Here is a 13,400-nt window from a genome sequence, read left to right on the forward strand (position 1 = left end):
AGACAGCTGAAATAAGACTTTTTTTTTTTTTTAATCTTAGCATTGCCTCGGTTTTAGGCTTCTGGAAAAAATAAGGCGCAAGGAATCACTACCTTGCCGCGATATGCTATGGTTTTGTGATGGAAGCTTAGTTCTTCCTTCGGTGTAACTTAATGATCGTTTTCTTTCATATTTGGGGGCCAGGGTGGAGGGCGAGGGGTCCACTGTGTAGGAAGAATTTCCCAAGCCTGGCTTCCTTTCAGTTTCTCCACGCTGACTCTGATGTTTTTAACTGCTTATGCTTTATAAGATTGTGCTGCTGGAGGCCAGAGGCCGAAGCCAGGGGCACTGTGGCCTCCTCGCAGGCTTTGGGCCGCTAGAGTGTCAAAGGGGGTGGGAGACACAGACAGTCTTAACCTGCGACACATCTCTCACCGTGTACGTTACAGCATATAAGGGTGGGGTGGGGACTCTGAGAAGCCGGTGTCCTTGGGCTCTCCACCCTCTAGGATTTTTCTCCCAGACGCTGGGTCTGCCGCCACAACTGCCGAGACTTCGCAGTTTTATGACTTTCTCAGACTTAAATGGAAATTTCTTGACGGAGGGAACTGGGTTGTTCGGCCATGCTTCGCGCCGCTGTCAGGCGGAGTCCTCCAGGCAACTCATTAACCGCGGAGGAGCCGCTTGAGAGTTTTTGCTCCCCCCGTACTCCACCCCCAAGCTGGGAAGGATGGCTAGTTACTCGTGGGCCTGCTGTCTGAAGCTGGGATGGAAAGTCACGGACCGCAAGCTCGAGTGAGCCGCGGGGAGATGCCCGGTCCCCACCTCATCGTCTTGGCAGTCGTGTCCAGCGGGTCTGCACACTGAACTGCCAAGGAGTCGACAACTGTGCGGGCACCCGAGAGCCACTGCCCGGACCATCACCCCGCGCCCAGACTCGGGATTTGGTTGGTACCTGAAGGACAGGGCAGGGCTGTTCCCGCTCACACACCCCTTGCGGAAGGATGGCAAGAGCTGGCGCGCCGGCGTAGCCGCGGGAGAGAGCAGCGACCTGCATCTCCAGTTTCTTCTCAGGGCACGAGGCAGACTTAACCCTCTGGACAGCTCCAAAGGGCCCGAGAGAACCAAACCAAACTCGGAGCTGGGCTTCCGAGCCCCATCCTCTCCCGGGGAGGGGGGCCGACGCAGCCTGGGTGTGCAGAGTGAAGGGAGAGAAGAAAGGGGAAGCCTGGGGCTGGGTGTGCGCGCGTGGGAGCGCGCCTCGGAGCGGCCCGCACTCCCTGTTCCACTTCGGAAGGAGGGAGTGGTGGCCACGGGAATCAGAGGAAGCAAGAGAAACCCTCTCAAAGTGACGCCCCAAACAGGTCCAGATTTCAATTTCGAAGCTCACGGCTGATAGAAATTAGGACTCCTCTGCCTCCTCTGCACACCCCCGTTCGCCCCAGCCTCGAAGCCCCGGCAGTTTGCTAGCTGCTCGCTTCCCCGCCCCCAACTCGGAGGTCGCCGGCCGGCTGGCGCAAGGTCCACCGCGGCTTCCTACTTGAAACCCGCCGGCGCGCATGAGGCTGCTGCCCCCGCCGCAGGCACTGGCGCCCCCCTCGCGGTGCCCGTGGTGATGCCATGCCCCGCCACCACGCGGGAGGAGAGGAGGGCGGCGCCGCCGGGCTCTGGGTGAAGAGCAGCGCGGCGGCGGCGGCGGGCGGGGGGCGCCTGGGCAGCGGCATGAAGGATGTGGAGTCGGGCCGGGGCAGGGTGCTGCTGAACTCGGCGGCCGCCAGGGGCGACGGCCTGCTACTGTTGGGCACCCGCGCGGCCGCGCTCGGCGGCGGCGGCGGCGGCAGCGGCGGCCTGAGGGAGAGCCGCCGGGGCAAGCAGGGGGCCCGGATGAGCCTGCTGGGGAAACCGCTCTCGTACACCAGTAGCCAGAGCTGCCGGCGCAACGTCAAGTACCGGAGGGTGCAGAACTACCTGTACAACGTGCTGGAGAGACCCCGCGGCTGGGCGTTCATATACCACGCTTTCGTGTGAGTACCCGCGCCCCCACGCGCCCCCCGCCACGCCCGCTTCGGGGGGCCGATGTGCCTGGCCCCCTGGGACGCGCTCTGCGCCCACGCCCTGGCTCGGCGCGCGCGCGTGCACACACACACACACTCGCGCGCACACGTGGTGGCTTTTATTTCTTTGCACGTGTTTATGATCTTCCTCACAGAGCCTTCCACCACCCTCAGCCCCACCTCTCCCACCTCTACAGACTGAACCTTCTCTCGGAGAACACCCAGTGAGCTGTCCCGCAGCATTAGGCACCAAAGGCGGGAGCCAGGCAGGCAGACTTGAGACCTAAGCTGCGCGGATAATTGGGAGCGATTAGGTCCCAAGATACATAAACTTCAACCAAGCGGGGCGCCCGGGAGCTGGGAAATGCAAAGGGAGGACGTGCGCTGGTATGAGGCTTGTGAGAGTTTACTGGAGGTTAGGAGGTGATGGCGGGATTGGTCCGGGTAGAGAGAGGAAAAGCAGAGGGCTGGGTCCTCAGTCCTGGGGGCGGAGCTGGGGGGAGCTGCTGCTTGTTGGGGAGAGCAGCTCAGTTTTAAGTGCGCCCGGAAACACGCCTCACCACCACCTCAGCCACCATTAACGGAAAATCTGTCAGTGCATGTAGCCCTTCCTGCCACCGAGATGGCCAAAGTCTAGAGCAGGGCCGGGAGAGGTGATGCTCCCGCGCAGTGGGGAGTCTGGGGTGCATAAGCCCCGGCCAAAGTGCAATAACAGATGCGCGAATGGGCCGTCCAGTACAGGAATCAGACAGTGGGTTAAGTAGGCATTTGTGGCACTGAGTCAAAGAGCGTGTGTGTGTGTGTGTGTGTGTGTGCGCGCGCTAGCGTGTGTGTTAAGTAAGCCTTCGCCATCTAGCAGAGAATACTTAATGAGAAAATGATTGGAAGCAAATGTTTATTTTTCCCTTAGGCATTTAAAACCTTGCAGTGGCTTTAGAGTTTACTACTGTTTTTCCCACAACGTCCATTCATTCAGTCTCCTGTTAGAGTTAAGTTTATTTGGACATTTTAAGGTAGTTTTTATGCCATTATGTCCTCTCTAATTCTTTATTTCTTCTTCTTTGTCGTTTTTCTCTCTTTAGTTCTTTTTTTTTTTCAGCCTTCTTATATTCAAATGAAATATAAAGACGTCAACCTTAGGAGACCAGTAGAGAAAGTTACAGTCACTGTTACTTTTCTTGTTTCCCAGTAAATTGGTGTTGACACATGAACTAGGTTTCTTTTAGAAATGAGGTGTGCCATTCAAACACAGCTCTTACCTGGGATGGAGGATTGACAACACCAGAACCATTTTTTGAAATAACAGAAAAGGGGCTGGTTTTGTAAATAGGTGAACCTGGAATTTGACCACGTAGGAGTCAGGAAATTGGTGGAGTCTACAATTTGTGGGGCTCTGGTGTCTGGAAAATTTTACAGTCCCAGATTGATGTGAACATATAGCATTAGGTAGACTATTCCAGCCAACTTTCCATCTCACAATGTACACAAGGAGAACGTTGTGTTGCATTATTATTACATCAAAAGGTATAACTTTATTATTATTCACTTATGTGAGATGCACATTGATTTAGATGTGTTACTGTAATGATAGTCATAGTGAAACACTACTGATACTTTTCCCGTTCATCCCTTCTGAGTTAATATATAATTAATCCTCTTACCTAATGAGCCTAATAAATTATTTTGATTTGTCAAGATCTGCTAAAACATTTAGCAATAATGATCTGTGCTCACTTTGGCAGCAAATACATATTGCATGGATAATGATATTATTTTACAAGAGTATGCTCGAAAAACTCATAGCTTTGAATTTACAGTATGATGCCATTTATGGCATCTAATTTTTTGGTAAATTATGCATTGTATATTTAGAGAGGGTTAGAGACAAACTTGGCTGGTGCTCATATTTTATACGTTCTATGTGTTTCCCTTGAACTTGAATGAGGGTTCTTGTAATACAACATTTTTTTCCCTAATATGTTTGTGTTTAATGGGTTTTTAAGGCCTTACAGAATTTCTAAATATTGACAAATGATTTTTTCAAGAGTTTAAGTCTGGATAATTCACCAGTCTTACTCAATCTATCAATGTCTTTAGTGATAAATATGAAATTAATTATATACCTTTCAATATAATATGCTAATGTGAAGTTTTGTGTTATATATTTCTAGAGTCTGACACTGTAATGTTTGAGCAATTGGATAGAGGTGATAGGTCCACATTAACACAAAGAAGGAATGAATAGTATCATTTTCTGGGAGGATTGTGCAACCTTGCGGGACAGGCCATTTTGGCAATTGCTATTTATGATTTTAAGTAGAATAGCTGGATTTTACACATTAAATTAATAAAGTTATTTTGAGCTGTGAGTCTAACAAGGCCACTAATAATAAAGGAAATTATAAGAAAACAATTTCTAGAGGGGTGTAACTAACTAATTCCATGCCAGCCTGGGAATCCCCAAATCTTACTTTAATAACAGTTTTTGTAGCGCATTAAGGTTCTTGCCAAGAACAAGTGCACTGTGATTAATGAGGTACTTCAGGGATGGATTTACTTGGTAGACCCATGTTTTCACTGCCAAGAAGCAAGAAAAGTATGTGTAAAGTTATGTTTCAAGTAAAGAAAAAATTTTGTTAAATATGCAGGAATCATTACTATTACAGTATTTTAATGGTATAAAATGCCGTGTCAAGTGTATGTATCATAGCCTACTGCTGAGATGGCTGGCAAGAACAACATATGACCTACCTCAAATGCTTTCTGCCAGTCTTTATAAATTAGTGGGAATTAGCCGAGTTTGTTCCTTTATAGTTATTTTAGATTTACCAGACAGCTATGTTTTCTCATTTTCTGTTTCCTTTCTTTGACTGTTCTTCAGGTCATAGACAAGCTACTCAAATATGAAGTGACGTATTTCTTTGAATGCTGTTTGTCTATTTTTAATTTCTCCTCTTTTTTGGAAAAGTTTAGAAGAATAATGGTAGTTGAGGAACACATGATGCAGTTCCATATATAAATTTGCTTTGTTGCAGCAAATGTGGTTCTGAGGATTAGTGTAAGAAACAGTGTGGCAGATACATGTAATGCATCACTTTGTTTAGTGAATCTTTGTCTGATGTAAGGCCATGGATTGGAATTTATAGATATTTTAAACTAGGAAAACTAGTCCAATTACCCAAGCTAGGAATCTGGAAGTCACCCTTGATGCCTTTATTTTTTTTCATACTTGCTCCTGCTAGCCATTCAAACGTTCATTAAATTCTGGGTATTCAGTTTATAAATAATTTTTCAAATCTATTCCCTTTTCTCATTTGCGACTGCCACTATCTCTATTTCTCAATGTCTCTCCATTGGATTATGGGCAATATTCTCCTACTTAATCATCTAGCTTCTGTTCTCAGCCTTACAGCTCCGTTTTGACACCATAGTGTTCTCCCTAAAATGTAAACCTTATCATATCATCCCCTTAAGATCTTTCCTGATACCTTACCATCTACTCATTCATTCATTCATTTATCCATCTGCAAACATTTGAGTGTCTATTATGTGCTAATCTCCCATTAATAAGTAAGTGGTCTCCAGTCTCAAGGAATGACTACAAGCTTGTGATCAAATGTCAAATGATGTTATTGGTGCTATTACAGAGGTAAGTACAAAGTCTCATAGGAAAAGAGAAGGAAGTAGAGAAGAAGGAAGAAACATTAGCACAGGCTTCAAAGAGGAAGTGAGACATGAATTGAGTTTTGACAAAGGACTAAGTTAATTTTCAGATGGGAAAAGCAATCAGAAATGAGTGATCCTGTTAGAGAAAACTTCAGAATTATGAATCAACACAGTAATTCTAGGCACTGTTAAACATTTGCACGATGAGGGCAGCCATATGAAACAAGGGCAGAACAAAAGGCATACATACCTGAACTTGGATGGCCTCAGATGTCGGCCCTGAAATCCGGTCTTTATTGGGTAAGCAATAGTGGTCACCGAATGGTTAGCATCAAAGGAATGATGTAATCAGATACAAATTTGGGGAAGATTTGTCTTTCATTGACTCTGTAAATAGATTGAAAGGTTCAAAATGGAGTTTGTGTGGCCTGTAAAAAGATGATAGTAATTGTTCAAGTTTTCCATTTATTCTTATATTCTCTCATTTATAAATTCATTCTATGATTGTCTGTTGACTATCTATTATGTATCATGGACTTTTCTAGAAAGGCCATGAGAGATACTTACCTAAGGAACATAGTAACTATAGTGACAAGAAGGAGTAGTTTAAGTAGGGAAATGATAAGTAGGTAGACTTGGAAGATTATTTTCACCAGTATGATGTGTAGTGTAAGAAGAATGATTCTGACTTGGGTGATATGGAGAATGGAAGTACCCCCCAACCACTAATATATGGGACAAACAGTGAGGGACACATTTGCAGGGCAATATAATGAGTTCAGATTTGGACTTGCTGAGCTTCAAATGTTTGTAAGACCTTTAGGCAGAAATTGTAAGTGATAAAAACAATCATGAACCAGGTACACTTGGTCTCTTTCAACCAGAATCATTTCTGGCATGTAGAGAGCATTCAATAAAATGTTTTCAAATGGATGAATGCAGTTACAAGTCTAGAGCTTAATCTAGATGTTTAGATTAGATATTTATATTTGGAAGCCTCTAACAACTTCATGGGAATTAAAGCAATGAATAGAGTAAACGAGATAGCCCAAAGATACAGAGTAAGATGAGGACATGGTAAAGGACAAAGTCTGGGAAATACCAACATCAAATAGTGAATGGAAGAGTAAGAGTCCCAGAAAACATGACAAAGTGACCTAAAGGCCAAGGAAAAAGCCAAGAGACCTTATTTTCACAAAAGCAAACGAAGTTTGTAGTTTTCAGTTTCCAGTACTGTAGAAATGACTAGAGAAGGCAAGTAAGATTTTATTGGATTGGTCATGAAGGAGGTCATGGATGGCCTTTGCTATAGCAACATCAGTATAATGTTGAGGGTCACAAATGTGATGTAAGTAGATTGAGGATGTTAAGAGGTCAGAAAGTAGGGCCAGTAGTTTAACTTCGCATTCCTTGGAACAGCTCACAAGACTCTTCATGACATGGCCTCTGTCCACCTTTCTTGTCTCATCTCTAATTTATACCCTAAGCCCCAGCTTTACCATCCTGTGTCTCTCTGCAGTGCCTTCGCTCATGCTGTTTTCGTGGACTCTTCCCACTTCTTGCATGCTGGCTGTCTAGCTCCTATGGTTTCTTCAAAACACAATTTAAGGATCACTTCCTCTTGGGCACATCTCCCCACTGCTAGAATGATTTAGGTACTCCTGTCTCAGGTTCCATGGCACTCTAAGAATGTCATTATAATGGTGCTTGCTCCATTGTGTTGTTATTTTGTGCTACATGGTCTGTGTCTCCCACAAGAAGGTGAGCAACCCACACAGAAAATCACCTATTTACCTCTGAATCCCAAGCACCTAGCAAAATATCTTGTACCCAATACACCCTCAATAAATGTTTGCTTCATGAGTAAGTACATATTTTCCCTTGGAAGTCTTCCATAGAGAAGTATTACAGTGAACCAATGCTGAATCGATTACCAAGTGTTTTCGATGTTCTTAGAAGATACTGATGATTCATTTAAGAGAAGAACAGTATGAGGCTAGAAACCAGAGACCAATTTCTTTGCTCCCAACTTTTCCACTAATTAGCTTTGTGACTTGGAAGAGGTCATTTCACCCTTTTGGGTCTCCAAATCTTTATCTGTAAAATGGGCACAACGGTGTCTGTGATTCACCCAAGATGATGGAGGATACTGTAGGTTACCTAAAATACTGTCATAAAGAGAAGTATTTGTTATAAGAAGTGAGCTGATCTTTTTATCATTTTCCTTTCTTATCTCTTAGCTTCAGGGCCACCTACTAATTAGCCAGTTTAACTTTACTCTTAACTTCTGGTGAGATCTATATGCCACATAGAAGCCAAAGTGGTACTTCTGAAGAGTTAAATAGAATGATCACTCCTTTGCTTGGAAGAGGAAGCTGTTCATTGCCTATCTCTACTCCATTCCTTAAAGGCAGCGTCTTTCTCCATCTTGTCCTCTGCTATAGCACCAGCACCCAAAGCCATGTAGATGACTCAGACTGATTCACTTACTGATACTCCAGATCTTCAAAATATACTACTGGTTTCCTGGTAGAAGATGGAATTTAACTCTATGGGCCAATTCTTGTGTTAAGACTCAATTATACCTGACAAATGACTTTATTATTTACATATATATTCTATTCTGAATTAAGTCTATGTCTATAGAAATTAATTTTTACATTTTATTTTTCCCCCACATTCCTTAAAAAATCGCTGATTTCCTTTAATGCAAAGATGACTTAAACAAGCTATACAACTTTATAGCCTACTAATATAGTAACAGAAAATACTCTCTATATTCTTCAAATCAATCTGTTTTCAGAATTTAAAAAATACTATAGTATTTGAGAGTCATATTACAGTTAAAAATGTTGAAAGTATTAAAATATTAGTATTGGGACTATTCTAGCCTAAGAGAAATAAAACATAAAAAAAAAAGACTGTTTCAAAATAAAAGAAAGTCTTGGTACAAGAAACACTAAACAAGGAAGATAGCCAGCAGCAAAAAGTGGTTTCAATTTTAATTTTTAATTACAAATGGCTATTTTGGCAGATGAAAATGCCAGCAGAGCATGTTCTATCCTAGCCCAGTGGGTGTGAAACTATTTAAAGTCCAATTGCTGAACAGCCATAGCTCATAGTTACATTTAATGATTTGTAAATGTTTCCATTTTAATTTTCTTTTTCTTCAACCATTTATTAGTATTCTGTCTAAGTTTATTTTGTTGCAACTTAGAAGATAGATCAGCCACACAACTGCATTTTTTCACATTTATTGAAATTCTTTGGTGAGTCTCAGAGTTTCAGGTGATCTTTCGATCCTTTGTTATCAGTTTGTCCAAAAATAAGTTAAACGTTAGTGGTTATCTATTTCTAAACTTAAAAATAGTTTGAACTTTTTTCACATATATTCTATGTACATATAAATGTAGATGTATATTATATATATGCACACATATATTCCATATGCACACAAATACACACACAACATATCATACATATACTACATCCTTTAGTAGAGAACTTGTTAGTGCAAATATTTACCTTTACCTTATTTTGTTCCTCTGAAAGTAAATCAGATATTTGAATAAAATGCAACTTAAAAGTAAAAGGAATCTTGAAGTTACTCTTGATAATATGGAGATTATATCATAATTTAAAAGATATTTAAAGTTAAGTATATATGAAGAGATATATTTTTTATAAGCATAGTCATAGTGTTTATTATTTCCATTTATAATTCCTGAGAGGTAATTCTAGAATCTCTATTCCTTCTTCAGTTAGTGGCAAGATGACCTTTTATAATGATCATGTCATAATTTTTCTTTTTTTAAACAGACAATTGAGTTTAATATTTAATTACAAGCCAGATGTGTAGCATTCAAAAGAGGGAATGATATAGATCTTGACTTCAAGGAAATTCCACTGGGGAATATGATTAGATTTGGATTTAATAATCAAGATTACCTTTACTGATTTGATGACTGTGAGCATGTTGCTTCCAATATCATCTATTTAATCTGTAAAATAAAAATAATAATATTAAATCAAGATATTACGATATTATATATGTGTGTATATAATTATACTTAACATGATGGCTGTTATTAAAAATGGAGAGAAAAATGGAGATAATGTGGTAGAAGGCTATATTGCTATGTTAAAGGTTTAAGATTTTATCCCGTAGGTGACAGGCAGTCTTTGAGGTAGGTAGGCTTTAGGCAGGTAAAAAGGTCATTGAATTTCCATTTTACATTGATCACTTTGTCACCTATGCTTTGAATAATAGGTTGAACGGGACAAACTGGAGGTAGGAGATCCATTTTGAAACTGTTGTTCCAACTTATGCAAGATATAATTAGGACTTAGACTGGGGCAATGGTAGTGAAGATGAAGAAAAAAAACGTGATGATAGAATTGAAGTGTATTAATGAATAAGTGAATGTGGGAGATGAAGAGGAACAGATTTGTTATTTCTCGACTTCTAGTTTGGGTGGTTGGCTAGATAATGGGGCCATTAACTGAGATCAAGAATACAGGTTGAGAGGTGTGTTGGTGATGATAAAATGAGTTTTGCTTTGGAGATGCTGAGCTTTGAGTGCCTGCGAGACTTCCAACTATATATGTCTAGCAGCTGTGGATGAAACTTTGAAATACCTAAAAGTACAGACAAGAGATAAATCCACGAGGAGAGCGTGTAAAGAGAGAGGGCAGTAGGCTCGAGGATGGAAACCTGGGGAATACTAATATGTAAGGAGTAGGCAGAGGAAAAGGGGAATAAAATGAAATAGACAGCAAGATGCAAGGAATCACTAAACAAAAATGGTCTGGGAGTCCTGGAAACCAAGGATATCCAGATTTTCAAAAATAATCAACTATGAAGTACAGAGAGTGGGAAAGAAAATTATTTATCACCAACAATAGTCATTGCAGTTATTACGTGATGAACATTGTTCTCAATGCTTTATACACATTAATACTTTTTATCCTCAGAATACCCCTAAGAGGTACTATTAGTCTTATCATCTCCTTTTAACAGACCAGAATTCTGAGGTAGCAAGAGGTTCAATAACCTGCCCAATATTAACTATTGAGTTAATGGCAGAATAAGGCTTTGAACCAAGACAGATTGGTCAAGCCACTATTTCTTGTTCTTAGCCACTATTTCTTGATTGAGGATGGTACCTGTGAGCCCAGGGGCCCTCCTATCAGATGGATGGCGTAATTACAAAAACTGCTCTTAGCAACATAGTATAGTAAGTCTTCACTTAATGTTTATGATAGGTTCTTGGAAACTGCAACTTTAAGCAAAACAATATATAATGAAACTAATTTTACCATAAAAGTTAAGTTGGCATATTTCTGGTCATAGAAACATCACTGAACTCCTAAATAAAGATTCAAAACACTTCTAATATTAACCATTGAAATAAATGTGAGCTATACATACATTTAAGGGAGATTAATAAAAACAAGTAAGATAATTATTATCAACCTACTTATTCCATGTCCAGGTCTCAGAGGGCCAGACCTCATCCTGGCAGCTCAGGGTGCAAGGATGCCCTTCCATCACGGGGCCATTCATATGCGCCTATAACTCATTCAGACTGAGACAATCTAGATTTGACAGTTCACCTCATGTGCAGATCTTTGGGATATAACAGGAAACCGGCATCCTGGTGAAAATCCACGCAGACGTGGGGAGAGTGTACAAACTTCACATAGACAGTGACCTTGGCTGAGAATCTATATTGAACGGTGTTATTCGAGGACCTGCTATATATACTCAATAAATATTTGTTGAAAAAACGAACGATAGTTAAAATCCTTTATAACCTTGTATCAGAGAATTATGTATAACTTGGTAATATTAGGAATGTTTGTCTTCAAATTCTAACCAGCTTGAGATCTAATTTTTCTATAAAGTTTTTCCTGGCAGCTCTGGCTTATTTCCTTACTTTTATTTACCTCCCATAACTTTTATTATTTGGACTATGTATTTTAGCCCTTAATTACATTCTTGCGTTGTCTTGTATATCTAATTCTTTGCAAAAAAATATTGTGTTTAAAGAAACTGAAGTACCCTCTTCTTTCATATCTTTTATGGCATCAAGCCCAGATTTTCATTCTTTATTTTTAATCAAACTTTACCTAGCTTATTGCTACCAGAAGGACTATTTGAATGTCATAACTTTTTTTTTCCAAACAGGAATTTCCTTAAGTTGCCTAGTTGAAATTATGGAGCAACTTTTTTGAGGGCCTAAATTGCTATAACTTCTTAATACCATTTTCTTTGAACATTAAATTCCTAATTTACACTTTCATTGCAGAATACCTATGACTCATTAAAAAATAACAGCAATTGCTTCATTTGTTTCATAATGGCTGAATATAGAACCATTTGCTCCAAACTGATTTTATAAGATTTTCTTTCTTTAAAGTAATAAATAAAATGTTCTTGTTTTCTTCACACTAATATAAGTACATTCCGTTTATCCTTCATGCTTCTTTCTCTCCCTTCCCGCATGTACATTTTTTCCTGGACGTTTCCTGCTTTCTCTCTCGCATTTGTCCCATTGTTTTCCTTCCCCCAAATTAAATTACTCCTAGATTATTGTTTTTTTTTTCTTCTTTTCTTCTCTGTGCATCTGTCTTTCTGGAATGGTGTTTCTCTTCATTTATTTTTACCATATATAATTTGATTTCTCTTCCTCTAAAAGTTGTCTGCTCTTAATCAAGAGACGTATTGACCCTGTAATTGCTTATGAGCACTGCAGGTGTAGACTGGGCTACCTAATTTACACATCACACTGCAGTAATTAATAGAGGCCTCTCGAGAAAGATGTGAGGGTTAGAGAACTCTACTTTTCTTGGAGTTTTAGTTGGGCTCAGATTTCTTAGAAAATAAAAGAGTGAAGCCTTAAAATTTTTCTGAGGCTTTCTGATAGCTATTATTCCTGAAATCTTGGAGTACTCAAATATTCAGTGAATAATTTTTAAAAGATCATGCTTTCCATTTCGGAAATTGACTATTACATATAGTTGAGAAATAAATTAGAAATTATTTATATTCTAGATGGAATTATTATTTTTAAAAAAGGCACATTAAAGCAATTCAAATATGTTTGTAACATAGTTAAATAGCAGTTAACTTAAAAATATTTATCACATAGACTGCTATAATCATTAGGAGTTTCTTACTCAGTGAGCCAAGAAATAATCTATAATTTGTCAGCAGAGAACTGTAGTTTTTCTGTTTAACAGAGAGATTAAAGCATGGTCTCAAAATGCAAGTTGTCATAGTATAGCATGTGAGACAGAAAACTACCTGCATTTTTTCATAGTTGGAAATTTTTCCAAAGCATAGACCTCATGAAAGCTATTTCTATAACTTTTTATAGACTGGGAATCAAGTTTAGGGCTCCCATTTCTCTAAACCTGTTTCTCTCACACTTGAATAAATCTAGGACAGGTTGATATTTAGAATTTAGATCCTGCTCCCTCTGTTTTGAGACATTGGAAACATTTCTCAGCTTTTCGATTTGTAAAGTTAGGACATAATTCTTCAATATTTGTTCAGTAACCTAACCTCACGCTATGTCTAAGGCTCTGAGCAGGAACTACAGGGCTGAACAGAAATGAAACGCAGATTGTTCTCTTCAGGAATTTTCACTCCAGAAGTATATTAGTTTACTATTTACTGAGTTACAAAAACCATCT

At 40.2% G+C, this 13,400-nt stretch overlaps 1 protein-coding gene across 2 annotated transcripts in view; it reads left to right on the forward strand.

Moving 5' to 3' along the window:
- The first annotated feature begins 213 nt into the window (after nucleotides 1-213).
- The window catches only part of KCNQ5 (potassium voltage-gated channel subfamily Q member 5), a 447,247-nt gene continuing 434,060 nt past the window's right edge, over nucleotides 214-13,400 (forward strand). For both annotated transcript variants that reach the window (XM_036219415.1, XM_036219426.1), the window contains exon 1: nucleotides 214-2,003. In XM_036219415.1, the coding sequence (XP_036075308.1) occupies nucleotides 1,600-2,003 (404 nt within the window). In that variant the 5' untranslated portion in view covers nucleotides 214-1,599. The remainder of the gene's footprint in view (nucleotides 2,004-13,400) is intronic.

The sequence above is a fragment of the Rousettus aegyptiacus genome, unplaced genomic scaffold (genome assembly GCF_014176215.1).
Source record: "Rousettus aegyptiacus isolate mRouAeg1 unplaced genomic scaffold, mRouAeg1.p scaffold_m13_p_1, whole genome shotgun sequence".
Taxonomy (NCBI): domain Eukaryota; kingdom Metazoa; phylum Chordata; class Mammalia; order Chiroptera; family Pteropodidae; genus Rousettus; species Rousettus aegyptiacus.